At 55.2% G+C, this 27,416-nt stretch overlaps 6 protein-coding genes across 6 annotated transcripts; 3 read left to right on the forward strand and 3 right to left on the reverse strand.

Annotated features, from left to right (window-relative positions):
• Positions 1 to 2,090: 2,090 nt before the first annotated feature.
• On the forward strand, positions 2,091 to 4,234 carry BKA78DRAFT_303276 (uncharacterized protein). Its single transcript, XM_066887524.1, has 3 exons — positions 2,091 to 2,226; positions 2,476 to 3,632; positions 3,712 to 4,234. Exons 1-3 carry the CDS (start codon positions 2,128 to 2,130, stop codon positions 3,755 to 3,757), a joined length of 1,302 nt encoding a protein of 433 aa, XP_066749706.1. The 5' UTR covers positions 2,091 to 2,127; the 3' UTR covers positions 3,758 to 4,234.
• A 2,083-nt stretch (positions 4,235 to 6,317) lies between these two features.
• Positions 6,318 to 8,052, reverse strand: BKA78DRAFT_291635 (cytochrome P450; the record flags this gene model as incomplete). The annotated part of the gene is made up of 4 exons (XM_066885934.1): positions 6,318 to 6,939; positions 6,996 to 7,512; positions 7,568 to 7,649; positions 7,705 to 8,052. The coding sequence occupies 4 exons, from the start codon at positions 8,050 to 8,052 to the stop codon at positions 6,318 to 6,320; spliced, it is 1,569 nt and encodes a 522-aa protein (XP_066749707.1).
• A 1,272-nt stretch (positions 8,053 to 9,324) lies between these two features.
• On the forward strand, positions 9,325 to 10,310 carry BKA78DRAFT_349005 (RTA1 like protein-domain-containing protein; the record flags this gene model as incomplete). The annotated part of the gene is made up of 3 exons (XM_066890733.1): positions 9,325 to 9,478; positions 9,532 to 9,780; positions 9,829 to 10,310. The coding sequence occupies 3 exons, from the start codon at positions 9,325 to 9,327 to the stop codon at positions 10,308 to 10,310; spliced, it is 885 nt and encodes a 294-aa protein (XP_066749708.1).
• Positions 10,311 to 11,951: 1,641 nt separating this feature from the next.
• On the forward strand, positions 11,952 to 12,818 carry BKA78DRAFT_303289 (uncharacterized protein). The gene has a single exon (XM_066887525.1). It carries the CDS (start codon positions 11,988 to 11,990, stop codon positions 12,507 to 12,509), a length of 522 nt encoding a protein of 173 aa, XP_066749709.1. The 5' UTR covers positions 11,952 to 11,987; the 3' UTR covers positions 12,510 to 12,818.
• Positions 12,819 to 15,508: 2,690 nt separating this feature from the next.
• On the reverse strand, positions 15,509 to 17,523 carry BKA78DRAFT_349007 (fatty-acid amide hydrolase; the record flags this gene model as incomplete). Its single annotated transcript, XM_066890734.1, has 5 exons — positions 15,509 to 15,642; positions 15,693 to 15,783; positions 15,839 to 16,723; positions 16,776 to 17,051; positions 17,221 to 17,523. The coding sequence occupies 5 exons, from the start codon at positions 17,521 to 17,523 to the stop codon at positions 15,509 to 15,511; spliced, it is 1,689 nt and encodes a 562-aa protein (XP_066749710.1).
• A 2,474-nt stretch (positions 17,524 to 19,997) lies between these two features.
• BKA78DRAFT_17936 (uncharacterized protein) lies at positions 19,998 to 24,616 on the reverse strand. The gene is made up of 2 exons (XM_066883391.1): positions 24,334 to 24,616; positions 19,998 to 24,186 (listed from the first exon to the last, which is right to left on the reverse strand). The coding sequence occupies exon 2, from the start codon at positions 24,178 to 24,180 to the stop codon at positions 20,278 to 20,280; it is 3,903 nt and encodes a 1,300-aa protein (XP_066749711.1). The 5' UTR covers positions 24,181 to 24,186; positions 24,334 to 24,616; the 3' UTR covers positions 19,998 to 20,277.
• Between the last annotated feature and the right edge of the window lie 2,800 nt (positions 24,617 to 27,416).

The following is a 27,416-nucleotide window of genomic DNA, read 5'->3' on the forward strand; positions in this document are numbered from 1 at the left end:
AGATGTTGGCGGCAGGCACGGAGCTATTTAGCACGAAGAAGCAATCCAACGACCTGTCTGTCTTTCGCTGTGCCCCTCACTTGCATGTGGATGCGGGCTTCCCTGTCGGTCCCCCGGCCTGACGTCATCTCTCATGCGATGGTGGAACATCCTCGCCTCTCTTTCTCCCACAAGACTAGAAGCATTGCGGTAGAAAATTTCTGTGTGACCGGTAAAAGCCTATCCCACTACCACATGTTACAGTGGCCTTCTAAGAAAAGGGAAAGACGACTCCAGTCTACTTGCCAAGCGCCCACACCAAAACCTCGACCCCACAACTACTGCAGCATTGCGGCGTCAACAAAAGTAATACCGCCTGTGCGACCTGCTGGCATGAATACAAGAGAGTTTTTTGGTTGTTTTCATCGCTTCCAAGATTGGTAGTGTACAAATCTCCGCAGAGGACACATTTGACTCCTCGTAATTCCAAGCGAGGACAGCACCAAATGAGGACAGGGCGGAATTTGAAACTATGACGGTGGTAAAGCTGATTTTGGACCTCTACGACTGTCCCGTCCCATTCCTCACGAAAGTGCTCGCCCATGTGCGCAAAACATGGCATCTACAACATCTTGGAGCGTTTGGAGGATGCAAAGGATGGAATGTTTTGCATCTGGACGACGCCGACTGGCAATCCGAATGCAAGAGAGTGGCTCTACTGATTCGATTATATAACATGACATGAATACATCGACAAGAAGTCTGAATGGACAATCCGGATGGCAAAAAACCTTACTGATCGTCCCTATATTGAACGGCTAAATAATTCTGGAAAGCTTGGTCGTGCTACTTTCTTGAATCTTCAACCACCAATTGGAGGAGTGGTCCCAGTCATGAGCTTCGTAAACTGAACTGTTTTATTGGATGTATAGTCGGAAGGAGAACCCCTTTCAAGTCTCCCAATAATCATGGCATTGGATCATGAGACTGCAATTTGAAAGCTTGAAAATGCTAGCGCTTCCTTGGACTACCTGCTTAAGAGAACGCAGAGACAATTGCCTCTGCTAGTCAGATTTGCCTCCATCTAGAATTTCTACAACTGCCATTCTCATGCTGCCTACAAAATATCTCGGCTCGGGTACTCCTTTGCCGTCCGCACGGTGCGCCAAATCCCGTACTCGGGCTCGGGCTCGAGCCTGTTTGCGGCAGCTACCTGAGTACAAGTCGAGGCAGTAGTCAACTCTTCGACAATTTCTGCTGACAGCAATGCTACAGGTCTCCATACAGAGGTTGTTTTTATTTCCGTATTGTGCCGTACTCGTTCCCACGTACAGTTTCGCCATGGTTTCCATTTCTCCGCGGCTTGGCCGTTGCTGATGACTACGGTAATAGTCAAGCATCTCTCAAACCTTGAGCGGAGTGTCAGCAACCTCAGGATAGTGTTGACGGATGGCATTCGATTGGCTTGTCCTTGGAATTGATGTTGAAGTAGGCTCAACGGGACTGCAAGGCTTATGCAAACGCTGTTGCCTGGAAAAGCCTAGACGAAATGGTTAAACTGATTCCATTTTCCCCTCGACCGACGACTGCGAGTAATTGATAAGTGCCGTTATCGTCCAGAGATCTGCAGATGATGCCTTGAGCTTCCCGAGACCTGGTCGGTAGTCTCTAGCTCAACGGCTCCCCCACAGTAGGCAAAGGATGGCAGATGCCGCCGATAGGAACACGTGATTTGAACAGTAGTCTCGTTCCATGCTCAGCCCGTAATCAGAAGTCAAAACTGCGGGGATTTGACGATACAGTAGCAAGAGGACAATCCAGCGGTTCTTCAAGACGATGGTCGGTTGTTTGTGTGGCGGAAGGCGCGCGGGTGCGGCGGATTGTGCGTCAAGGAGCAGGGCACGGCGATCCGGGAATGCAGTAGTTGGGACGGGATGATTGATGGAGGTGAGACGGCGGACTGGAGGCTTGGGGAGTCTGTGCCGGAGTCGGGGTCGCGGCCGCCCGACTTGGTGGAGGAGGACATGGACGAGGAAATGTGCTGCCTGGTGTGCTGGTCGGCGGCCATAAATTCAACGGCTCGGAACATCCCCTCGCGTTCGTATAGCCTTCCCGAACCCCCATTCCCATCGACGCGTGCGATTTACCATGAACCCACCCGAAACCGATATGCTGCCCTCTGCCTCACGCAAGCCCCATCGCAAGAGTAGGAATGGCTGTGGTCACTGCAAAAGACGAAAGATAAAGGTCAGTAGGCCAATGCCCAACAAACACCACCGACGTCGCCCAACCTCCATCGCATCACCGTCCACCTTCAATCCTTTCGAAGAGCCCCTGTCGAGCTTTGTTCCTTGCTCCACACGCCACGCGCTGTGACACTACAACATGGCCCTGCTTCGTCGACTGGCTGTGCCCGGATTTCCATCATTTGAAAACTTCCTCGACGCGTTCGATGAAAACTTCACGTGATGACGTCGCTGACCACGTCGACCTCAGTGCGACGAGACGAAGCCTCAGTGCCGGAACTGCATCAAACACGCAATACAATGCGATTATCCAGAGATAATGGCGCGCAAGGCTGCGTCCTCGTCAAGGAGTCCGCAAAGCTTGCCCTCATTGCCGCCAACGAGCGCCCATCTTCACTTTCCAGCAACTCTGCCGGAGACGAGCGCCACGAGTAGTCCGCAGGTCAATGGCGAAGTTACCCTTCTCGAAGATGAAGAACACCTGAGACTCAACATGGTCGACCTGGAGCTGCTCCACAATTTTTCGACCTCGACATCTCACACGATTACAGCAAATCCTGAGCTCCGGACTTTGTGGCGCGTCGAGGTACCGCGCCTTGCCTTCAAATACGATTTTGTGATGCGCGCCATCCTCGCCATTTCAGCCCTCCACATGGGTTACTGGAAGCCCGACTGTGCCGATTTCTATGTGCAGAGGGCCATCTCCCATCACAAAATTGGTCTCCGCGGTCCTACAGCCATTCTCCCTCACGTCACCCGAGAAAACTGCTCGCCGCTCTACGTCTTCTCCGCTCTTACTGCCATGCTGTCCCTCGCAATGCCTCGAAAAACGGACGACTTCCTTTTCGTCGGCAATGAAGGCGTGGCCGACTGGCTCTTTCTGATGCGCGGCATCACCAGTATCATAGAGTCTTCCCGTGACTGGATTCTGTCTGGCAGCATTGGCGCCATGCTGCACCGTGTCAACCGCGATGGTTTCGACCCGGATCTGGCCAACTCCAACTCGCCCAAACCTCCCGAGGAAGATCATCTAGCCGACCTACGGAAATTCATCGAGCGCGAGATGAGTCACAGTCCTACCGACCGTGATGTCTACATTGACGCTCTGAATGAGCTTAGCAAGAGCTACCACATCGTGCACAACCTGAGCCCGACGGACTGCCGCATGCGGCCCATCTTTAGCTGGTCGTGCCAGGTGTCCAACGAATACTTGACCCGCCTCACACAACACACGTCCATGTCGCTGGTCATCTTCGCACACTATGCCGTCTTACTGCACCGGCTCGACCATCTCTGGTGGGTCAAGGGCTGGGGCACGCATCTCATCACCAGGATCTACGCGCTGGTAGAGTCGGTCTACCGGCAATGGTTACGATGGCCAGTCGAGGAGATTGGCTGGGTGCCAAGGTAAGGGCCCGATGTTTTGCTTGCCTCTGTGGCGACTAGCACTCGCCAGACGCGCAGTTGAATAACGCGCTGAACGCAGCACCGGTGGTTCCGCGGCGCCGGGGACTTCCTCTCCGTGGTCGTGAGGCCTACACTTTCTTTCCGAAACATGACATCCGTCCACTCTGGCCGGTCTCTACAAGGCTGTCCGATGGCCGTTGAGCCCAGGACCTCGCGGGTGCTCAAGCGCTCTACATGCCGACGAGCTTTCGGGAGTTCACCCAAACCGTTCGCTACGATTCAGAGCGATTCCACAACCAGACTCGATGGTCGTTGGAGAGGAAGCGCGGAGTCAAGAAGAATCGAGACGGGTCGAGAATACTGCCTGGCATCCGTACTGACTGCTCCGGGCTGGTGACGCGTCCGCTCCAGATCGAAAGGAAAGCGGCCAGCCATCTCCAAGCCTTGACCCGAAGGTGGAGATGACAAGAGATGGCCGGGGCGAGGAAAAGAGTCGGAGGAGCAAAACACTGCAGGGAAAATGTGCGACACTTGTACAACTATCTTGTAATGATGCAACTATAGAATCCCTTGTCCGGCTCTAATGCACCCTACTTTCAACATCTATGCCTACATGCCGCGTAATATTTGGGAAAAGTCTCCCGAAGAAAAAAGTACGCCGTCTGTGATTCATCACTCTATATCCGCGTCACATCTTCAGACTCAAGTATCCCTGCGTCTTCTCCCTTGACTTGGTAGCAAGTGTTGGTGTCGAGAAGCTACGACAGGCTTGTGGATTGGCTTCAGATGCCGTTGAACTTGTAGTAGAGGAGCTTGGAAGCTGCTTCTGAGAACTTCTGCACGATAGCTACTTCATCGCGGATGACAGCCTGAGCAGCGGTGATGACGGCTGGAACTAGACTGGTCTAGCTGCCTGTCATGCAATTTGACGGGTGCGGCACGCGCGTTGGATATCGGACGGCGGAGGGAGTGATGAGAGGTCGTGACCATGCGGAAGCGGTCGAGTCTCAAGACGTAGTGATTCCAAGTGGAGTCGAGGAAATGTAGGCCGTCGTGGAATTTAATCTTCCCCACAAACTCCAGTTTCAACGACTCTTTGATCCTCTCTCCTCATTTGGTGGTGATATGGAACGTCGAGGACCAGCATAAGCAAGAGAATCGTGTGATATTTAGATTTCGGACAGTGGAGGGGGCGACGACGAATTGTGAGATGTGACCAGATGGGGCACCGTTTCGTTGTAGGCGGATTCGGCGTTCGCGTCGCCAGTCTCTAATGACTGAAGGTTGAAGCACGATTATGCAGCTTCATCTCCGCTGGACCGTATAGTGAGAGGGGAGCGGGAGTGTCGTGAGAGGTCAGAGAGAGAGAGGGTGGAGTATTAGCGGTGATGCCGGTGTTGCAGAAGAGAGACGAGTTGAGCATATTTTGTGATAGTGACAAGGAGACTGCTCAACATGTCCACCCTCTTGGCACATCCGCCGTCTCGACAGACCCGCCATGCAAGTAGAGATTAGCGGTTCTCATCTCAGCCCTCATACTGCCGTTGCTGACTTTTTCCCCTTTCGGACAACTTCCATTTTGGCTCGATTTCGCTCCATTCACTCGGCCCATTTCACCACTTCTACTACCCCTCTCCACCCGCACTATCCCCCCCGCACTCCTCACCCCATTTGGACATTCCAAATCCTGAACTGCCTTTATCAGCTTCTGCCGGATTCTCGCCCTCTCGCCTTTGTCATCTGTACTTATGCTCAAGTCTACAAACAAGCTTTAACGTACAACCAGCGGCTATCCCCTCGCACTCCTCACCGCATCTGGACATTCCAAATTCTCAACTGCCTTTATCAGCTTCTGCCGGATTTCTCACCCTCTCGCCCTTGTCATTTGTACTTATGCTTAAGTCCCCACACAAGCTTTCACGTACGACCATAGCACGTAGAGAATTCGGAACCCCGTCCGCTCTTCCATAGACAAGCTACGTTGCGGGCGATTAGTAGTTGCGTGGGTGACCAGCAGCGAATCCCGCCTGTTGTACGTTTTGCGCTTTCTTTTTTTGCTGTTTTGTGGGTTGGTGGAGGAGGAAAGAGCAACTAGTGGTTGGTGCGCTGGGGGACCAACAACGCACGGCTGCAAGAGGCATGATGCGGAAGTAGGCACGGTAGGTAGTGCGGAAGGATTGAGTTTGGACAGCACTGAGTTGTTTTTTTGGGTCTTGATTGGGATTGGTAAATTTTGTTGGTTGTGGACAGGGAGGGCTTGCCGGCTTGCAGGTTGGCCCCGGGTTGTTGGACCGACCATGTTTTGACGCATGGCCAGCACAGAACTCGGAGTGCGAGCATAACAATGAAGATGCGCACTTGGGGATGCGATGCCATCTAATGTATTTGACCTTCTATCTTCACCCGCTACGAAAAGGGGTAGGATGCTGATGCTGATGCCGATGCTGAATGCTAATGCCCGTTCCGCTCGTATGGACAAGATGCATGCACTATATACAGCCCACTTCCGTGTCCAACTCTAAGCCAACATGTTTCTGGAAACGACTGAGGAATTGGAAAAACGAAGAGATGCCAAAAGAGGAAAAAAATGCAAACAGACATGACGGGAAGACGGACGAAATTTCCCCAAACTTGAAATCATGCCGTGAAAAAAAAAGCCCGCCCTCGATAGCCACCAGAGTCTCCTTACGCGTCCGCTCTGCGCCTGATCCAAACCATGGCGCTCGGATCCGGGGTAATGCTATCGCCCCTCTCGCGACTTGCCGGGCGGAGCTCCTTGCCCGTCTGTCCTCCCTCGCCCAGCGCGACATCCCATCCCTGGACGAGAAACGCAAAGACGAGCTTAATCTCCATAGCCGCGAAGAAGCGACCAGGGCAGCTATGGCGGCCAAAGCCAAAGTGCAGGCTATTCTTTGTCGAGGCGGTAAGGGCGTTGCGCGTGCTGCCGCTGATAGCGGTGGAGGAAGATGACGAGTCCTTGAGGAAGCGCTCAGGCCGGAACTCAAGCGGGTCCGCGTACATGGTTGGGTCGGTGCCGACGGCTTCGCTGGGACAGGCAATGTGCGTGCCGGTGGGCAGCGTGATACCGTTTGAGAGCGGGATAGGGGCGAGCGCGACGCGCTTGCCGATGACGAGGAGGACGGGCGAGAGGCGCTGCGATTCTTTGATGAGGGCGTCGAGGAAGGAGCACGAGGAGAGGGTCGATTTGGTGAACGTGGGAGGGCTGTCCGGGGACATGCTGAGCGCGGTGTTGAGTTCGTTGCGGAGGGGTTCTAGACATGATGGGTTTGCAGCGAGATCGAAGAGGCTATTGGAGCGGCTTTGTTAGTTGAAAGATGGCAAGAGGAATAGTGAGGAACTCACGCCTGTGTCGCCGTGATGCTCGTGCTGTGAATGGCTACCATGCTCAGACTCAACTGCGACACGGCAATGTCTTCGTCACTGTAGCCATGCTGATGCGCCTTCTCCAACATCCATTGCAGACAGTCGTCAGGCTTCTCCCACGAGCCGTCATCGGCAGCCATCATCTGCCTGCGCTTCTGGATAATGGGAACCAAGTACTGCTTGGCCTTTTCGCGATGCTCTACAATACGCTGGAGCTCTGGAGCCCAGCCCAACTTGATAGACAACGGCCGGAGAAGCGAAGGGACGATCTTGAGCTTCTCGGCTGCGATGAAGACGTCCATCGTGTATTGCGTCGACAGGTGGATCCATTCTTCAGTGCGACAGAGTTCGGTACCGACAAAGGTGGATCCGGAGGCGATGGCCACAACGCGCAGCAGAATCTTGTTGATGTTGAGAGACGTCCATTCAGTGGATTTTGGGAACTCTTCGAGGAGAGCATTTTGGATTTCCTTGGAAAGCGTGGGCATTATGCGGCCTAGATCGTCAATAGGTGTTTTGACAAACGATCTGAGGCCTGATGTTGGACATACCCAGATTCGGCGTGAGGTCATTTCGAATGGTCTCGGCCACCAGATGATCATCCGTAATGCCAGTGTATTCGACTTGCATATCCTGCTCAAGTGTCAGTCACTGGAGCCCAGTTGTTCGGGGGCGTCGGTCAACAAACGTGTTTGACAGGCTCCATGAAACTAATCATGTCATCCGGCTTCTTAATTACCTCGTCCATGACATCCCTGGAAACAACAACAGTAGGGCCAAACTGTGTTGTAAGCCGAAACATGCCGTCTGGAAATCTGCGATATCCTTCGCGAAGAAGCTCCTTGCCGTGCTTGAGGTACCGTGCCTTGCGCTGGAAGCCAAGTTTGAAACGCTCGTCCAAGCTTGGAATCTTGCTCAGCCCGGAAGTGTCCCTCCATTGCGAGAAGAGGTATGTAATGCTGAAAATGGCCGCAGCAGCTGATAGAAGGAGCGCGGAGGGACTAAGCCCCAGTTGAGAGAAAATCGCCTCTGTCATGTCGAGACGGTGGAAAAAAGGTCTTTGTAATGCGACAATTCCTCAAATCAATGCAAAAATGCAATGCGGTTCGATTCTTTTGCCCCCTGAGCCCTACATCTTTATACCGAGCGCTCGCCCCTCCCTCACACATCGGCGGTGACCCTGAAATCGTCATCTTTGCAGGCTGTGATGTAGCACTGGTTCCCTTAACGGCCAAAGATGTGCGCATGGCCGCGCGCGTACGTGCGGTGTGGCCTTGCTATGGCAAACGAGAACGAAGCCGAGACCAAAAGTGGAGGGAGTGGTGGCATGGAGTCGCAGGAGGCCGAATCGAAAGCGCAACGGATGTTGCACACATCCGTAGGATTATAGCGCCCGTGCGGCGCGACACCTGCGATTAAAGATGCTGCCTTGCCAAAGTGCCCAGCCTGAGAGAAGACAAGAGGCTAGAGACGTAGGTGGTGCTACCCGAATCCGAGGGTGTCTTCCGAAACCGAGAGCGGGAACCCGAGTGTTCTATGCGGGGATGTGGAGGTGTGAGATGTCGAGCATTGGCAATCCGAGAAGTTTGCAAGTAACTCTGCAGAGTTCCAATATTTTCAAACACCGTTTAAAGCGCTGCCACAAGCCATGTACGCACTGTTTGACGATGGTGGTCAGAAACGAGCATAGAGAAAGCGATAACGGTCTGGACACGACGTGTTTACCAACATACCACGACCAATGATTTGTCAAGTCTGCCCAGCTCGGATAGCTTCGATTATTCGTATCGGACCCTGAAAGCCACCGTTGAAAGTATTTCCCATTTTCTAGGCACCGAAATTTCAATGGCCAGCATCAATCCACGCCATTTTGCCGTCCACCCAAGGCGCAGTTAGGTCCGATGTTTTTGCACGCCTGTTGTCTGAGCGGAGCGCGTGGAGCCGTGCAAATTTCATTCACACTGCTTTTTTACCGGGTAGCGTGAGGCGCTGCTCGGGAATCCGAGCCTGGGAGTTGGCTGAGCGAGCTGCGGGCGGAACGGGGGAGGGCGTATCAAGACTTGCGCTCAACACCTCGACATCCTTGGAGAGCAGCCGCCATGATACGTGCGGTCAAGGTTTCGCGGGAACGCTTCTGCCTAATCCTAAAATATGAGGTCAACAAGAAGTTTATAAGTTGCTACAGGGTGCCTCTTGTCGAAGGCATTGCGAACCATTACCTCTTCAGCATCGGCGTCGAAAAGTCCAGCCCCTCAGAACACGAACGACATTCAACACTCCACAACAGCACCTCCATCAACGGATTACAATGGCAAAAGAATTCATCCTCTACCACTACAAGCCGTCCACCGCACTTGCGGCAGTTTTCATCTTTCTCTTCAGCAATGGATCACTGGCGCACGCGTGGTTCATCTGGAAACATAGGACGTGGTACTTTCTTCCATTCCTCATTGGCGGCATTTGTAAGTTTGTATTATACATTAAGAGGTCGAGTTCCTCGCTGACTCGAGACTAGTCGAGATTATTGGTTATGCAGGCCGCTTCATATCGTCGCGACAGACACCAAACTGGGCCACTTGGCCGTACGTCATGCAGAGCCTGATGATCTTGCTGGCCCCCATTCTGTTCGCAGCATCGATATACATGGTCCTTGGCCGCATCATCCGCGTTGTGGACGCCAAGGCGCTTTCCATGATCCGAGTGAACTGGCTCACAAAAATCTTTGTAGCCGGTGACATCATTTCCTTCTTTGTCCAGGCAGCTGGTGAGCAAATTTCTTTGCCGTGATGAAGTCCAGAGCTGATTGCCCCAGGTGGTGGAATGATATCCAATGCCAAAAATGACGACGACGCCAAGTTGGGCGAGCGCGTCATCATCACGGGCCTGATCATCCAACTCGTCTTCTTTGGCCTCTTTGTGATTGCGGCCTTCGTCTTCCACTTGCGCATCATTCGAGCGCCTACGCAGAAGGCCGAAGCGGTTTGGTCGTTGCTTCAACAGTACATGCTGGTCCTTTACGCCGCCAGCTTCCTGATCATCGCCCGTAACGCATTCAGGGTCATCGAATACATCCAGGGATCCGACGGAGAACTGATGAGCAAGGAGATGTGGATCTACATTTTTGATGCCACGCTCATGTTCCTTGTCATGCTGCTCTTCGCCATCTGGCACCCGAGTCGCATCATCAACCGGAGCAGGATCGCCGAGGGTGATGTCGAATCCGCGACTGGAAGCCACTCCATGGTCACGTTCTGGAAGCGAGGCACTGTGGCGGAGAGACAATCATCGCGATGATTTCCCTCAGGCATAAGTGGACTTGCGGCGGATCATGTGGAGGCGTTCGCGGAGTGACCTGGTACTGCGCATGCTTTTTGTGTTTGGAGCGCCGGTTTGCGCCTCAACGGCCGAAACACGTGTCATGCGCGCAATCGACTCTGTACCCTTTTGGCTTTCTCTTTCCAACCAGGCGGCGAGGTCTTTTTCAAACTGTTCTCCATTGAATTTCTTTGGCCATCCGTTTCGAGCGTATATCCGTTTAATTTCCGTGTCGGATCCAGGCAGAGAGGAGGAGAGTTGGAAGCCATTGAGTCCTCGCATGGGCACCAGGGTCAGGTTGGTGAAGCTGTCGGCGAGGTCGCCGAGCACTTTGGCGGCAGGACGGGGGCAAAGATTGTCGAATTGCTGGCGGCCTTGTTCTTTGCTGTACAGTTGGAATGGTGTTGCGAGTTTCATGTTTTGGGTTTCGACGTTGTAGACATAGAAGTTTCCAAAATCGGAACACGACTTGAAAAGAAGAATCTCGGCCGGCCGTGACACTTCAAGCATGTCTTCGGCCTCGCCAGAATCGAGGTAGTTGATGCCGTAGGTGCCGTGATCGAGCTCCGGGCTGGATCTCTGAACCACGGTGCTTTTCAAAAAAGGAATGTGGCACAGGATTTGAATCACGCGGCTGTCGAAGCCCAGCGGCGCCAGGACGGACTGAAGCTTGTCGTGAGGCGGCCAGACGATTTCAGATTCCCGGATGTAGCGCATGGACACCAAAAGATTGAAAATGCGGCGCACGCCCTGGATGAAGTCGCGGTGTTCCTCCAAGGTCGGTGGCAGCTGTGCGTGCTGGTCATCCCTGTCGCCTTTGCGGACGTCAGAGTGATCAGCGTCGTAATCGCAGCAATGAGCGCCTGGAGTTTGGTCAGCGGCGTAAGAGGGAATGACGGGCTTCGCAGTGGTTGGCGTACAGCGCGGTTTGTCACCGTCGCACTGGGCTTGGTGCTTGGAGCACATTGAACAAGCCGAGTCAGCTACCGATGGGGGCGGTGAGGGCGGCTTGGCGCGTTCGGTGTAGAAGTTGGCGCGCGTACAGTTTGGGCCTAACTCTTAGCTCGGTGTCCGATCAACGCGACGCTGTTTAAGCAGACGCCAATATTTTTGAAAAACGCACATTCGAGTGATTGGTCGCCAGGGAGTCGCGAAGCTCCGCAGGCGTCGCAGTTCTTGGCGTTTTGCCAGCCGGAGACGTCGTCCAGGCCGGAAGGAAAGGCTGCGACCGACATGTCGGATTTGGGATAAAGATGGAGTGGAGAGTGAAGAGGCGCCTCGTCGCGTTTGCTGTGCGCGTGCAGTGCAATGCCGGGATCCGCGGAAATGTGTCCTGGTTTAGAGGAGCGGGCGTTGGACGGCTTTTGGGCGCTGACGGCTGGCTGTTGGGGACGCGGCGTTAGAGAACCATGGGAGCAGAGGAGCGGTTGAGGAAAGGGAGGCGCGGTGGGAGGAGGATGGAGTGTTTAGTAGTAGTTGAGGAACAAGAGAAGGGAGTAGTGGCAGGCTGGGGCATAGATAGCAGAGCGAGATGGCGCTTGAGAGATTATTCCGGATCCAGTTGAGGTTACCCTGTGGTAATGTAGTTAGGGGCGCCACAGCTCGGCCGAATAGCCGATACCGTGTCATAATAACAACTCCACCGCCGTGCTCGTCATGGCAATGACCAACTCATCTGCCACCCCACGGCCGCCTTCCTGTTGCGAGAATTCTCCTCATCCTCAGAGCCTAAGAATACGTCAGGACGCATCGGCGAACAACGGTCAACTCCAGTTTTCTTTCTGCCCAACCTCAGCACCATCACCATCATCAACACCGTATGGACTGTACTCCCTCCGACCATACCACCCACTATACCACCATCCCCTCGCCGCCGCCGTTAAAGCCTCACTCCATTGCAAGCGCCGTGGGCTGGCCTCAGCTCTGATCCAGGTGCGGTTCCCGAGAGCCAACGCTTGTGGTTCGCTCTGCGTCGCTTGCGCTGCTCAGGGCCGCTGCACCCCGTGCCCACCACAGCCAGCCTCTCACGTCCCGCATGCCTACACCATGAACCCCACCATGCAGAGTCTGGGGGGGCTCAATTGCAAGTCACCAGTGCAACAATTGACATCACTCTACGCCTCACAACTTCCTCTCTCGGCCTCTCCTTTGCCTCCCTTTCTCTCCCCCACCCCTTGAAACCCTTCTTCACCAAGTCTCCCTTCCCTGCCAACGCCCTGACGACTTTGCTTTTCCCCAGACTCAAGACCGAAATAACAGAGGCGGAGTCGGGGTAATTCGCACGCGCCTTGTACATCCCGTCGAGCATGATTTCGACATCAGCCCCCATGGAGCACTCGTTCAGCCTCACTTGTTCTTGTTCAGCCTTGGCACATTCTTACAGTCGTCATCCTGCCCTGCACGTGGTTGTCAAGGAGGTTGGATGTTCCAAGTCGCCTTCCAGAATCATGCACTTGGCAAGGCTGCACCCAAGATTGCCAATCCGGCCATGCATTTGCCGCGCTTCCTTTGTTGAGGACAAGTCGATTGGCCAAGCAGGTCCAGAGCTTTCTTTTATCCTTTTGTGAGACGAAAAAGACAGACACTTGGCAGCGCGTACTCCCATGGTCGTGGTTGGAGGTTGATTCTGCCTTTCCGTACTCTGTACTCCTGTGTAATGGGTACCACGAGGCCATCCTTTTCAGGCCCCTTTTCCAGTGATCTTCCGTCATCTCCACTGACTGAGCACAGATATCCCCAAGTCTTGGCGCCGCTCCCTCCCGCTTTGTGCAACATTTCAGCGACAATACGACCATGTCAATTATTCGTGTTGGAGCGGAACTTTGTCGGGCTCAACGTCACCAATCACAAGTCTTTGTCGCTGACAACAGCTTTCTCGTCATGCCTCCTCAAGTCATGGCCGCCATCCTCGAGCAAAGGTGCAGAGCTGCGCGGCTATCCCTTGCCCTGCATAAGACGCCCGAAACTGGGGCAAACCTTCATATATTTGGAAAGGTCCGGATTCGTAGCGATGCACTCGTCCGTCTCAAGGACAACTCCTTGAGCTTCCGCAGTCGCAAGGTCTGGTTAATCTGGGACGCTGCCAACGGACCGAATACCCAACAACGCCCATACCCATCTCGTTGGACGCCGTCGAGGAATCCACATTCCCAATTCGCGGGGTAGCAAACCAGTTGGACGCTGCAACGGTCCTTGACTCGTTGTTGGACGGCTTCCTGCTTTGGTCCAATTGCAAAGGTCGTTGGGGACCCGCTACAAATCAGCAGTCTCCATTGGCTTGACCATGCTCTTGGTACTTTTTGCGTTGCGCGAGACTGTTTGGGGGATGCAATTGCTCATTTCAAGGCCAAACCTATCCCGATGCAGACAAGACGCCCCTATCCCTAGAAGGCACATATTTTATTGACCCACGTCTTTGCAGGACAAAGTACGACGCGGCACTGCATCTAATTTTACAAGAGAATGTGGGGTTCCAAGACCAGCGCATGAACAAAAGACGCCTAGCGACAACGTACAAGTCCTTTTGGCTCAATCCTTCGCACGGCGGCTGCTGCAAGACGAGGTCTAGGAATTTGATGGTGTAGGAGGAAGACAAGGCGTGACGTCAGCTGACGGCCATTCCGCCCAGCAACCTTGGACGGCAGGTCGACTTGGCAGGCAGCGGACATGATGCGCCAAGCATCCCACTTGGAGAGACCATTCATGTAGCTATTCCCGAAGCTAGCCACCATACCGCAGTCGATGAAACGCCAAGTTGAACCGTTTCAGCAGTCTGAGCCGCGGCAGCGCCGCGAAGATGCCGACCTCCATCACGACCGCCGCGAACGGCTGCCAGAGGGCGGGAGGCCCGAGGCGGCGACGACGTGTGCCACTTGCCGACATCCGGCCTAGACTGGGACAGCCAGTTGAACATTGAGAAGAATTACGCTTGAGAAATGACAGTCCAATCCAATGCGCGCCAATGATCAAGAAGTTGCCAACACCGCCTCCGACTCCTTCAGTCCAAGATCTCCTCGTCCTCCAAGGCCTCACCGCCAAACCTACCTCACCGTCTTGAAATCTTTGCACCAGCCGGCGGCAGCGACCTCAACACCTCACACCATGATGCCCACCACCTTCAGCGGCCAAAGTGGAGCATGCCAACTCCCCTCCCGCGCTAGGTACCGTGCCGCGCCGCGCCGAGTTCGCGTCGATGGTTGATGGTTCGCGTCGTCCCGCCTGTCCAGGGAGCTAGGTCTGCGCACTACTGCGAGACTGCTCATTTCGCCTGGCGATTGCCGAACCGACAGACGACGGCACCGCGGTCGACAAGCCAAATTTTGTCGAGTCGACAGACAGATGCAACGGGATCCCACAAAAAAAAAAAAAAAATGCCAATTCCTTCCCTCGCCCAGTCAAGCACGCTTATCTCTGGCGGGTATGGCGAGTCAGCCTGTCAACCAGGAGCAGGCGTGCCAAGAAGCAACCCATCGCGAGCACCTTCGCTTGCTTTGCAAATGCACCTCGGCCAACCCCTCGAAATCTCAAGCCAGTCGCATCCTCAGGGACGACGGGGCATCGCTCGTCCGTCGTCGGCCGACAACTGGTGACAGCAATCGCTGAGAGTTCCTGCATTCCCGGATTGAAATCCTGACGTCAGCATCCGTCCAGGCACGAGACGGTAACGCCATTATTCGGTTGCGGCGGGACTGGCACCTGGCTCGCTGGTGAATCTTGGTTTCTCCGGAAACGCCTCGGGGCTGACGACTCCTGAACCAAGTGACTGATCACTTGTCTCTGTTCGGCCAAGTCCCTGTGGCACAATCAGGTCGCGACGTTCGACGTTCGTTGCTGCCGAAAATACTGATGTCGTTGCGAGATTGACCTTCCGCAAGCGTCGGCATCCACGTGCAACTCCACGTGTGAGATGATAACGACTTGACTGAACTACCGAGAAAATGATGTGAGTGGCTTTGAGTCTGCTGAACTTGGGCACAAGTCATCCTCAAGGACCTGGCATGGTCTCGACGTGCTAGAATCCTGCACATATTGGACAAAAGAATATTCTATCAGCTTCATGAAGGTCTACTTGGCCATGGCTTGCGCGTCTCATGATGGTACGGTGAACGTATTTGCGAGTCAACATCACCCTATCCCATCAATTTTGATTGCCTTCTCGGAGCTTCCGTCTCATCAGGCTACAAGCGAGACGCTTTGGTCTTCTTCAGCGCCTCGTCGATTATGCCGGCCATCGCCAGCAGCTTCTCGTCGTGGAAAGTCGGCGCAGCCAACTGGATGACGGTAGGCGCACCGTCGACGTCTTCTGGGTTGTCTGCTACTGTCAGCCGCTCGTCATGTCCTCCAAAAGAACCTTGGTCTTACAATCAGGGCCCCTCCGACGGTCACCGAGAATCATCGGCTCGGGATCGAGTTCCTTTGACGCCTTCCCGACTGGCAATATGGCCGCCGGATACTAGGATTCAGAAGTCAGCACCGAGATGTTGTGGTTACTCTCGCGACAAACTTACGTTCAAGAAGTTCCATATCGCCGTGTACGGCGGCAGGAGAAACTGGTCGTGCTTGACCGCCGTATGCTGCGCAGCCGGCGCCAGCACGACGTCCAATCCATTCTGCACCCACAAAGTCCGCCACGCTTCAAAATACTTGGCTTTGGCCACATTCAACGCCGCCAGCTGGTCCATTGTCAAAATGGTGGCCTCGCCTTGCGCGAGTTCGAGCACCGCCGCGACACTTGGGATGACCGGCTCGCCGCTCTTGCGAATATTCTCGCCGGGGGTGTTGAGCGGGTCGAGCTGTGTAAAGTACTTGAACGCCATGCGGTTGGCGTAAAACGCGCCCTCCTCCTGGACAAACGAAAGCGGGACAATCTTGTGCCCAGCGCTCTCCAACGCTGCCGCCGCGTCGCGGAGCGCACGCTTGACAGGTGGATGCAGCGGCGCAGCCGGGTCCTCTGGCAACAGGCCAATCGTCAAGGGGCGTTTGGCCAGCTCGGCCTCTGAATCACCACGCAATCCACCAAGCCAGGGCACAGTGGATGCCGAGCCGTCATAGGTCCAGGGCTCAGCGTCGATGACGGCCTTCATCAAGAGGCGCAAATCGGCGAGGCTGTTGGCCAGGGGACCCGCCGATGGGATGATGCCGTTTGGCAAACCGGGTAGTCCTGGGTGTGCCTGGCCACCGTATGGGATGCGGTCCGTCGTTGGCTTGAAGCCATAGGTGCCATTCGCGAGTGATGGGATTCTGATCGATCCCGCAATGTCGGTTCCGATTCCCAGGGGAGAGCCACGCAGGGCGACGAGCGCACCTTCGCCGCCAGATGATCCGCCAGCAGTCAGAAACGTCTTGTGTGGGTTGAGCGTGCGGCCGAAGATGTTGTTGTCCGAGTCACCGGTCTGAAGTTGCGTCAGTCAGCCAGTCCTCGAGATGCAGACGAGAGTATCTCACCATTAGCGTCTGTGGGATGTTCGTCTTGACGTAGATGACGGCGCCTAGATTCAGGAGAATGTCGACCAGTGGCGCGTTGCGCTTCGCCGGACCATGTTCCAGGAACGACACATATCCAATAGAGGTGTCGACGCCCTTGATGAAGAAGCTGTCCTTGAGGCTGACGGGAAGCCCGTGTAGTGGCCCGAACGGCTTCTTCTCGCGCTCCAGAAAGTCGTCCAGGAAGCGGGCGCGCTCGAGCGCGAAATCGTAGAGCGTTTCGGTAAGGCAGTTTGTCTGCGAGGGGACGGGGTCAGTTGTGCTGTCGCTGTGAACAATCACATGCCCCCCATATCAGTTGATATCGCTCTTCACTCCAGAGACATGTATATTTGCTGCCTCCCTTTTTCTTCTCGTTCCCTTCCCTCCTTCGGCCCCTTGAACAGCAGAAATCAAAAACACTCACCAGCTGCCCCGCCACGCACGCTCTCTTACAAAACGCCGTCACGACCCCCTCGGCCTTGACCTCGCCCTTGCTCATCTTCTGCACCAATTCAGTCGCCGTGCCTTCCTCCGTCAACGCCCATTCCTGCTCGCTCAGCACGCCGCTCGCGCGAACGGCGTTCGTGGCAATGAGCTGCGTCGGTGTGGTAGCAGAGGCATTGACCGAGCCGAGGAAGGAGTCGGACAGCTTCCATGACGCCGGGATCTGCGAGGCGATGGCGGCGCGTTTGTTGGCCGCGATGGTCTGCCAGTCGGTCGGTGCCATTGTTTCGGGGTTGGAGATGCAAGTAGGTGCCTTTGGATATTTGGACCGTGATGTCGATAGCAGGTGCTATAAAGTAAGTGGGGTGGAGCGGGGCGAAGCACGAAAGCTGAGTGGCTTCAATCTTGTGCGCGCGCGCTATCACCACCCTTTTAGGAACTTGTGCAAAAGAGTCAGTTCAGTACGCGCAAGCCACGAAAAAGTAGGCCGTGAATTATGCTCGTGGACGGCAGTATAAATCAGAAGAAGAGAAAAAAAAAAAAAAAGCATGCAGAAGGAATAGTGAGGCGGGGCAGGGAGTCGCTATCAAATCAAGCAATCGCCTTCCTACCCGTACCGCGGCAATGCAATCAACAGCAAAAGTGGTGGTGGATGATTGTGGCCGGCGGCGGGGTAGCTGCCTGCCGGGCTGTGGTGTGTTCTTGTGGCGGGCAGGCGGGGAGGGGCGGAATTCGGAAATACTCCGCCTGTTCGTCCAGGGTACAGCTACTTACCCAATTCGTTCGACTCGCGAAAGCTGGTGAGCGAACCGAGAAAATGAAGCAAGTGTGATATCAGATTGCCAATCAGTAAAGGTAAGGTAGACAAGCGGGGGAGATGGCGATGGTGATGATGTTTCCAGCAATCCATCTGCCCTTCGCGCAACAGCAGCCATCTATATACCCTCTTCTCCTCCTGCTGCTTCTGCCCTCTGATCATCGACGTCTATCAATGTCGCAATAATCCAAAGGAAGGATGGATCCACCACCACATCGCCGTCAGCCCGTCAGCCAAACCCAGCCCTACAGCCCCATCCGTCAGCTTACACTCGCGGAGACAAGTCCACCTCGTCGACTTCTTCGCGCCGCCCTGTCAACATGTAGACACATGCCACGTCCAAAACTGGCACCTATGCGCGAGCAATGGCTTCGTGTGCCCTACCTTGTTGCCCTGCTTGTTTGCTTCGACCGACTATATACCCCAGCAAGAATTGGTCAATTCACCTGGGTGGCAAGCCATCAAGCGATTCGAGGACGGAGAAGAGGAATACCCAGCTGGCCCGGCACGTAGGGGCAGAGGGGTGGTGGGGCGATGGGGGCCGCAGCAGGAGCGAATTGCTCCAGTTAAAGAGTATACGTGTATATGCGTGGGGGCGAAAAACAGGCGAGCAATCAGTTCACCATATGCAAAACCCCTGGCGATTTAAAACCCGTCCACCGGTTTTGCTGCTGCTGCTGCTGCCGCTGCTATACGTGCTGCTGCCCTAAATTTTGACATTTGATTTGGAAAATGGCTTTTCCTCTCTGGCCTCCTTACCAATGCTGAAGAAAGACAAAACTGCAGAAATACTAGCGTGAAGTGATGTATATGTGTCTGTACCATACATACCTTTTATAGACTGGTCCAATATTTATTCCAAAAAACATGCCCCAAAAAAGCTTCAATCAGCGCTCTAGATCACGGCTCCACATCACATTCCTAGTTTCAATTGCAGTGACAGAGCTCGAGGCCACACGCTTGATACAAAAGTCGTTGTTAACAGGGCATTGAAATGAAGAAGCAACGAATACCATGTTCTTGATGTACACTCGGACGGCGTGATATGATCGCAAGGTAGGCATGTAAGCTGAGTGAGTGTGTTCGGGGGCCCGAAGTGAGCGTCGGAGAACTGCAGATAGATGGCTGTACATACGTGCTTAGATGCAGGGAAGAGAGGCAATTTTCCGAGGGCTTTAGCAACAGGACAGGAAGGTGAATGAGAGACGGAGAAGGAGTTGTTGCTACAGTTGACGCGCGGCAAGCCAAGTCAAGGTGAAGACGATTGCTGACTATCAATCAACAATGTGGATCATGAATCGGTTGACGGTGGCTGTTGTCAATGTCAGGTTCTTTGCTAGGCTTGAATCACGCCGAGAGAGAGGGACGAAAGCGTAGTGGGCATGTCGTTCGATTCCATACACTGAAGACAGTACAAGCTACCGCGTACCAGCTACTGCCTACGTACTGTACAATCATGCAAGCCTCAAGAGGAGCCAAAGGAAGAGGCCGTATACAGTGTCAACCAATCCATCGAATACCCACACCGATCCCATCCCATGAACCATCATCTGGATGGTCACTAGACCAGTCCACCACATCATCTCATCCGTCTTCCAGCTCCGTCCTCTTGTTCTCTCTTCTCTCTTCCTCAAACCAACAACGTAAAAAAGGCGTGTAAAGAAGCAAAAATGGAAATGCAGCCGTCACGATGATGCATCCACTCAGTCCCATCAACCGCACTCCGACCCATGAAGCGCTTCAGAAATAGGAAGAAGGAAGAAGGAAGTAAGACCCTGTCACAGAAAGTAGAAGAAAGGGCGGATAAAGCATGCGCCCTGCGCAACGCCGTGCAAAAAAGTCAGTATCAAAGGAAGCCACCCTGAATGCAAAACGCTACACGTCCCGAAGCAACTAGGGGTTCTGGCGGGGAAACAAGTAGGAAGGTTGAAAAGCGTTGCAGGTTAGGGGAAAGGTAGAGTAAGAAGGTAAAAAGTGGAGAAGAGAAAAGGGAAATAAGAGCACTCCAGCGCTGTGCAACATTATACAAAAGTACAGGTATGAAAACACCCTAGGTAAAGAGGAAGAAGAGGATGAAAACGCAGGGTATAACTTGGTGCTACTGGAGAAACGAACTAGAAGTCGAACGTGATAAAAGGGCTCGCGGGGGAAGATTTGAAGTCATTTCGACATAGTATTAGGTCATTCCCTGAGCATACTGAGGAAGCATCTGTTGACTCCTCAGAAGGCCGTAGAATCATTCACCCTCACAGGTCCGCTGATGTTGAGACCCACCGGCACCGTCTGCTCATGTTCCTCAGCCTCATCGACACGGTATGCGGACCGAAGAGCCGCATTACTGCCCCCGCGCAAGAGCTTGGCCTTTGACTTGCGCGAATCTCTCGAGTCATCGTCATCTGTGCTCGGCCGGCCCTCCGATCCTGTCGACGTGCTGGCGTGCGAATTGCTACGGCCGAAGCCGAAGCGGCGACGCTTGGGGTTGACAGGCGGCAGAGGAGGTGGGCCCATCATGCCGTTGCGCAGGCTGGCGCCGGCCGGGAGCTCGATGGTGTCGACAACCGAGGTCGACGAAAGGAACATTGGCTCCGAAATGATGGACTTTTGAATCGACTTCTTGCGTGGAAGGTCCGTCTTGCTGCGGTTTGATGACTGCATCGGGACTGGCGGGGGCGCACGATCCGGAGCAAAGTCTGACAACTCGGGAGGAATGGTGTTGACTTGAGGCGCGGAATGGTTTGGCTGCTGGCCAAACACTGACTGGGACTTGTATGGAAGAGGACTTGGTGCCAATGGAGTACCGCCTGGTGAGCGTCCCGTGCCCACAAAACCCATCGGAGCACGTGTGTTCATGCCCATCGGCATAGCGGAACGGTGACCTTGTGCAGCCCCTGGACTGCGGGCCGGTCCCGGTGGAAGCAGCGGCGCCTGCAACGATGCCGTACTACCCTTGGGGGCAAGGATTCGTGCAGGTGAACGCTCACCAATAGCGGGTGAGCTTGGACGGGGGTCGCGAATGGGCAAGGTTGCTGTAGAAATCTGATCAGGGACAGGGGGCAGGTCAGCCTCATCGGGACGGCGAGGACGGCTCTGTGCGCGGCCCGAGACGAGTGATCCAGAGCGGCTCCTGGGGCCGCTGGTGATGGACGAGGACCTGCTCTTGGTAGCTCCACGGGTCAAACGGTCCTCGAAGTCGCGGCGATAACTGTCATCCGGCGAACCAATAGGCCTGGGAGGTCTACCAAAGGGTCGGTTCCACGTGTCTTCGCTCGTACGGGCAAGAGAAGCGCTGCTAGGACTTGCGAGGCCAAGCAGGGCCGTCGTTTTGGACGGACCCGGCCGCGTTGCAAGAGAGTCGCGGCTTGTTTTGGGGCGCAACATGCCCAAAGCCTTGAATGCACCTCCAACGCTCGGGGTAGGGCTGCTAGAACGACTCTCAGCCTCGACCTTGTTCCGGAGCGTCTCTTGGATGGCCTTTTGACGTTCCGCAAGCTCCTTCTCAAAGGCCGCGCGCTCAGCTTGTGTCGCATGGCTGACGTTGCGCTGATGCTTGCTGCGCGTCTCCGACTCAGACTCGGACCCTCCTCGGACGCGGAGAGCTTCAACCTTGGCACCGCCCCTCATGGCCTTGTTTGCAGTGTCGACTGGGCTGACGGAACTCAGGCTGTCCACATCACCATAGCGGTCGATATCTTCCAGGTCCCAGGGGTTCGAGTGGCTGTAGCTCGATGTTGCGGGAGTATCGGAGGGCATGTTCGTCCTAACCCTTTCCGTTTTGACTTCGGGCTCAGGGCCATACAACGAAGACTGGTCGCTCTGGGAGCGAAGATGCTGCCGAATCATTCCACTCAGCCCGCCAGCAGGGCCCAGTGTAGGCGAATCCACATCAGTGGCGTCTGACTTGACGATCGTGGAAATAGAAGATTTGCCCTCTGAATCCACCGGCGAAGTCCAGCTGTTGGTCTCCTGAGGTTCGGGCTTCGGAGACGTCAGGTTTTGACCAAAACCTCGCACGGCAGGGTGTTCTTCCAGGTGTGGCGATGTGAGCGGAGGGGAGAGGACGCCAACGCCGGGAACAGTGACAATGTTCCTCGGCGGAGTCTGTTTTTGCGGAAGGTACTTCTCTGGAGTGTATTTCCCGGGAGAATACTTTTGCGAGGGCGATTGCGCTGCAGGACGAGGCGGTTGCTCGGGGCTGGAAAACTGTTCACTGTCGCTGGCTCCTGACTCTATCGGTGACATAGGCCGTCCATTCATGGACTGCTCATCTTCGCTCTCAGCAGCACCAGCTTCACGCATTTTGATGGCGGCCCTCTGAAACACGGAGAAGGGGGTTGGCTTATCATCATCTTCCTCCGGTGCTTGTTGAACAGGGGTCGGCGGGAGATTCTTGGTTTGGATGGGGCTAGGGAAGGTGTTGCTCGAGCTGGTTGTAGGACGGTTATCCGAAGGACGACGGCTTGTTGGGGCCCGGCTGCTGCTCGTCCCGGGGCGGCTGACGGGATCATTACCCATCATGGGCTGAAGAGGTGGAGGTGGACCATTGCTGGTGCCTGGGCGACTGGCGTGACTCGTGCTGGGACGGCTGGCAGGTCCGTTGCTCGTCCCAGGACGACTGGTAGGTCCGCTACTAGTACCAGGACGACTACCAGCAGCGGAGCCATTGCTCGTGCTTGGACGACTCGACACAGCCTCGAACTTTTCGCGCTTTTCTTGGAATGAGCGTGGTGGCGCAGAAGGGGGTGATTGATCAACCATCTCAAAGTCCGCAAGCTCATCTTGCAAGGCGTTGAGGCGTGCCCTCGCGTTCTGAGTTTGCGCCGTTGGGGTCTTCGATCTTTGAGGTGGTGCTTCCGGCGATGTTGGTTTAGGGCCAGTCGCCTGCAGAGCTTGTCTCTGAACTTCGGCGGCCCTCTCTTGATTGATGTACCTTTGACGTTCCAAGTACTCCCTCTCGTCGAACTTCTGCAACGGCTTGTTAAAGGCACCCATGGCCGTGGCCTTGCCGCGGTCATTAGGGTCAATAGCGCGAGAAAGTGGGCTGTTTTCATCCGACGGCGTGACTGGCATGAAAGGACTAGTTGGCGTACCGGCAACTGGACTCGAAGTGTTGGAGTCGCTGTCCACGATGCTGTGGACAATGGTCCTGTTGTGCGCAATGGCGGTCGGAGATGGACTCGATGGCCTGAATCGGTGGCTGTAGCGTTCATTGAGATTTGAAGCACTTTTTGCTTGACTCAATGGGCCAGGCCTGCCGCCTGCACGGGAGTTCAAGCGGCGCATGGCCGAATTCTGCTGCTCCAGCATGCTGCGATCCAAGCCCACCTCGTAGAGACGCTTGCTCTTGGTTCCTTGTCGCTCAAGCCCAGGAGAGCTGACTGGAATGGCGCTCGCGCCTTGAGATGCAATGGACGTTGCCGCAGTCGAAACGCGTGTGCCTCCTCCCGAAGTGGTCGAAGAATTCGTTCCTCGCCGGCGCAAGGAGCTCGAATATGAATTTATCTTGTCCTCCGACATGTCTTGATCCTCATCAACAGGGCTGTCTTGCGCAGCCATTTTTTCCGCGGCCTTCATCTTTTGCCATGGAGACAGTGTGACGTCGTCGTCGAAGACGGTACGGTTGCCAAGATAGACTCGCGATCGACCGCCAAACATGACGTTGCTCTCTCCCGGGCGCGGTCTCGACATTATGCTCCCGCTCTTCATGGACACGCCGTCATCGGAGCCGTAGCCATCGGCGGAATCGTGCCTACCGTAGAAAGTCGGGCGGCCTGAGCCGTGGATAGATGAAACCTCAGCAATGTCACCCAAGTTCCCCTGAGGCGTATACCCATAGTCGAACAGACGTGATGAGCGCTTCGGATGCAAGACGCTATCATCGGAAGCTTTGCCCATGAGGGATTCGGGGTTGTCTTGCTCTCTCAGCATAGAGAAGCGCTTCGACAGGTTCGGCATAATCAGACTCGTTCGGAAGTTGTCGGCCGGCGGGAGGGACAGCTCCATGCTGACGTCTGGCCTGGGCTCCTCGACGGCCTTTTTGTTCTTCTTGGCCTTTTTGGAGGTGAGGAGCCCATTGCCGCTGTCCAGCGTTTCCTGGGTCTTTTTGCGCGTCAAGAATCGACTCATGGTCGCCTTGTAGAGGTTAGTCACTCGAGATCCGTCGGTGGCGGCGGGGTCGCTGCGCGTCGAGCCGGGCGAGTCCTGCGAGGTCGTGGCCGCGAAGGAGAGCGGCATTGGCCCTCGAGGCGTGCTCATGGCGCAGCAGGAGAAGATACGTACAGTGTCGGATTATGAACGAGTGACAGACAGGAACGAACGGGCTCCGCAAGAAGCGTGAGCTGTAATGTCGACGTCGATCAGCGGGCGGGCTCTGGCAGAGCAACGGGTGGATCGGATTCTAGGAGCGTAAGGGACATACGTGTTGTGGTTGGTGTTTATCTGGAGAGAGCGTGACGTTGCACTGCAGAGGCCATGCAGATGAGTTGTGTGGTCGAGTCGGGGAGCTGGGGCGACGATTGGAGGTGAAGGAGGCGGACTCGGGGGAGATCAGACGGTGGTGGTGGGCGTTTTGGCGTGGGCAGTGGCGCAGTCAAAAAATTGGGGAGAGAAAAGCGGTCGTCCTTTGGGAATGCGTAATGAATGGATGTGCGGTGGTTAGCTCGGGGCGGCGCGAGGGACGGCGAAGCCGAGGGAGGCGAGTTGGAGCGACCGAGGCGTCAAAGTAGCGAACGACGACGAATTGCGGACGAGAGGGCGAGGTGTTGAGAAGAAGGGCGTGTAGAGAGAGAGAGATGGAGCAAGAGAGAGCTGGAGGGCAGCGTCAATGGTTGTCGAGCAAACGAGGATGATTGGTCAGGGACTGGCCTGAGTCGGGGAGGTCTCGGCTGGTGGAGGAGAGCAATTTCGAGGGACGGGGGGCACGGTCACGCAAGGGGGCAGCCCGTCAATTTCCACTTTGGGACGGCGGAGGAAGCAACGAACATGTAGAAGAAGCAGTGATGGATGGCAATCATCTTCCTGTCGACAATGGATTACTCTTCTTACCACTACACTACGGATTACTGCGTCTCATGATCCACCGCAATTCAAATTCACCAGCCTGCGCATAGCATCAACCCCCAGGCCGAAACTTGACAGCCGGCACCACCAACGCTCCAAAGTCCTGCTCTGTTGCACCCGCCTATAGTCGGTAGAGGCGCCTCATTGCGCAGCTTGGTGGTGCTTGTACCAACATGGGTAATGCTTGGGCGTACCCGGGGCGGCTCTTTCCTCTACCTCGGTCTTGGACCATCTCCCGCTCATCTCCTGCCAACACCGCAGGGGCCAAAGAACACCACGTCCGTCTATATTGTTGCTACTCGCCCCGTCTGGACTTGTCCACCTCAGCGACATGGTGATGCTCTTCCGTTCATCGGCGCGCCTCGCACTACTTCACACCGATACGGCCGCCCTCATCCCAGCTATTCTCGGCGCCGTGCCCTTTTTTTCTCGCGGTTTCAGCCGTTGCATCCACCCACTGGTCAGCTCACAGGCGCCCTATCCCAGCCTGTGTCTCAGGTAAACTCTCTCCCCATTTCTCCTCTCCACCTGCATCGACATCTGCCCCGGCATCCAGATGCTCGACACCTCTGAGGTGTCCACCAAGACGACTCCAGCCTTTGCCGATCCACCTGTCCGGCCTTCCGCGCAAAACCAATTCTTGTCGCTCCGTCGGCAGGTCAACCCAACAAGCCCTTCGACCAACGCACGAGCTCATCAATTTGTTTCCACCCTGCAGAAGAAGCGGGGAGATGGCATCAAAAGAAATCTTCCCAGGCGACACTAGAAATTCCTGTAGCCGTCCGTTGCTGCGCTCCCAAACGCGCCGCCAAGCCCATCACACAACCAGATACATGCCTCTGCATCTCTCACAGTCCAGCTCAGTGGCCATGACTCGATCGTCCCCAGATCAGCAGCACGCTCCTCATTCTCGCGTGCCATTGATCGTCATCCCAATCTGTCACCTTCGCAACGTGAACAAAAAAAACTTTAACCACACGCCAGCGCTAACCACAATCCATCATGGCCCCACTTGTCATCACCTCTAGCTCATGTCAAACCATTCGACTTGCGCGCGTCTCGATCTCTCGTCTCCTTTCGCTCGGCTCGACCAGACAGGCAAAATCTGTGAATCCTATCTTAGCGCGGAGGCCTATTCGGCCAAATCTACGATACGCATGACCTTGACATCATGTCCGCGACGTCCCACGACCGACAACCTCCAAACCATGCACCCACCACAACCGCTGCAGCGCGCTCCATCAGTCCACCATCGCAACAGTGGCGCTGGACTCCGGCATCATCACGAGCAGCAGAAGTAAAACGGCACAACCTGCTGTGACCAGAAAAGCCCCATCAAGACTCGACCACCACCGACTCGCACAAACCGGATCCTTGCCTGGTGCTTGTCCCCTGGCGCGCGTTCCTGCATTAGGCATACCGCTTTGGTACGCTACGGCTCTCGGATGGTTGGTCGTACGGGGTTCTGGGGTGCAACCTGACTACTCGACTAGCCCGTACAGTAAGCTTAACTGCGCGGGAGCTAGGCTAGGCTCGTGTATGTGTACCTGGCATGGCAGGACCAAGGCGAGAACTACATCATCGACTTGGCCCTGCCAGCTGAAGTCCAAAGCAAGGCGCAAATGATAAACATCGTGCGAGCTGAGAATGCGAGGGGACGCGTCTGTTTCCTCGTGTTGTCCATGTGGCGAGCGCCCACGACTAAGAGGCCGCCGCCACCGCTGTCTTCGGGCAACATTTGACAGCGCTCGCTTTTTTCAAGGGGTAAGGGGCGCTTGGTTGGTGGCGTTCGCGCGGAGCCTTCGCCGTTGGTTGTACAACGGTACCTGGAGCAAACACGCACGCCTCACCGTAGGCTGCCACCGAACCAGAGCAGCAAAAGAAAGAAAAATAGAGACACTGCAGAGATGATCCTCATCGCCTTCCCCACTTTCGGCATCATTGATTTTGCTCTGCAGCGATATGCGAGCTGTCTGTCGGTTTGGTCGATGCTCTTCAATAGTTCAAACGACGACAGAAGTTTCTCTCTTCAGCATCGCACGCAAGCCTTGAGAGACACGTGCAGCCGATTTCACTCCAACATGTCCGTCTGGTGCTCCTCCTCAAGAATCACAGCCAACATATCTGCCCACATCTTCTTCTAGTCCCGCTCTTGCGCCGAGCTCACTCTGGCACGTCCACCTATAAGAGCGACAAAAGCCAACACCATCCACTCCATCTAAACATAAATACCTCTCCCTCACCATCACCTCGCCATCCTCCGCGCCCAGCCCCGCCCAGCCAGTGCAGTAGGTAGCTGCGGT

Source organism: Phyllosticta capitalensis (genome assembly GCF_038381095.1).
Source record: "Phyllosticta capitalensis strain CBS 128856 chromosome Unknown BKA78scaffold_1, whole genome shotgun sequence".
NCBI classification, from domain to species: domain Eukaryota; kingdom Fungi; phylum Ascomycota; class Dothideomycetes; order Botryosphaeriales; family Phyllostictaceae; genus Phyllosticta; species Phyllosticta capitalensis.

What these genes read in the sequence shown, in the direction of transcription:
- BKA78DRAFT_303276 (XM_066887524.1), top strand. Translation starts at nt 2,128, where the DNA reads ATGAACCCACCCGAAACCGATATGCTGCCCTCTGCCTCACGCAAGCCC. An exon ending in GCAAAAGACGAAAGATAAAG is followed by an intron (nt 2,227 to 2,475) that starts GTCAGTAGGCCA and finishes CGTCGACCTCAG; the next exon opens with TGCGACGAGACGAAGCCTCA. An exon ending in GAGATTGGCTGGGTGCCAAG is followed by an intron (nt 3,633 to 3,711) that starts GTAAGGGCCCGA and finishes CGCTGAACGCAG; the next exon opens with CACCGGTGGTTCCGCGGCGC.
- BKA78DRAFT_303289 (XM_066887525.1), top strand. Translation starts at nt 11,988, where the DNA reads ATGGCAATGACCAACTCATCTGCCACCCCACGGCCGCCTTCCTGTTGC.
- BKA78DRAFT_17936 (XM_066883391.1), bottom strand. Translation starts at nt 24,180, where the DNA reads ATGAGTCGATTCTTGACGCGCAAAAAGACCCAGGAAACGCTGGACAGC.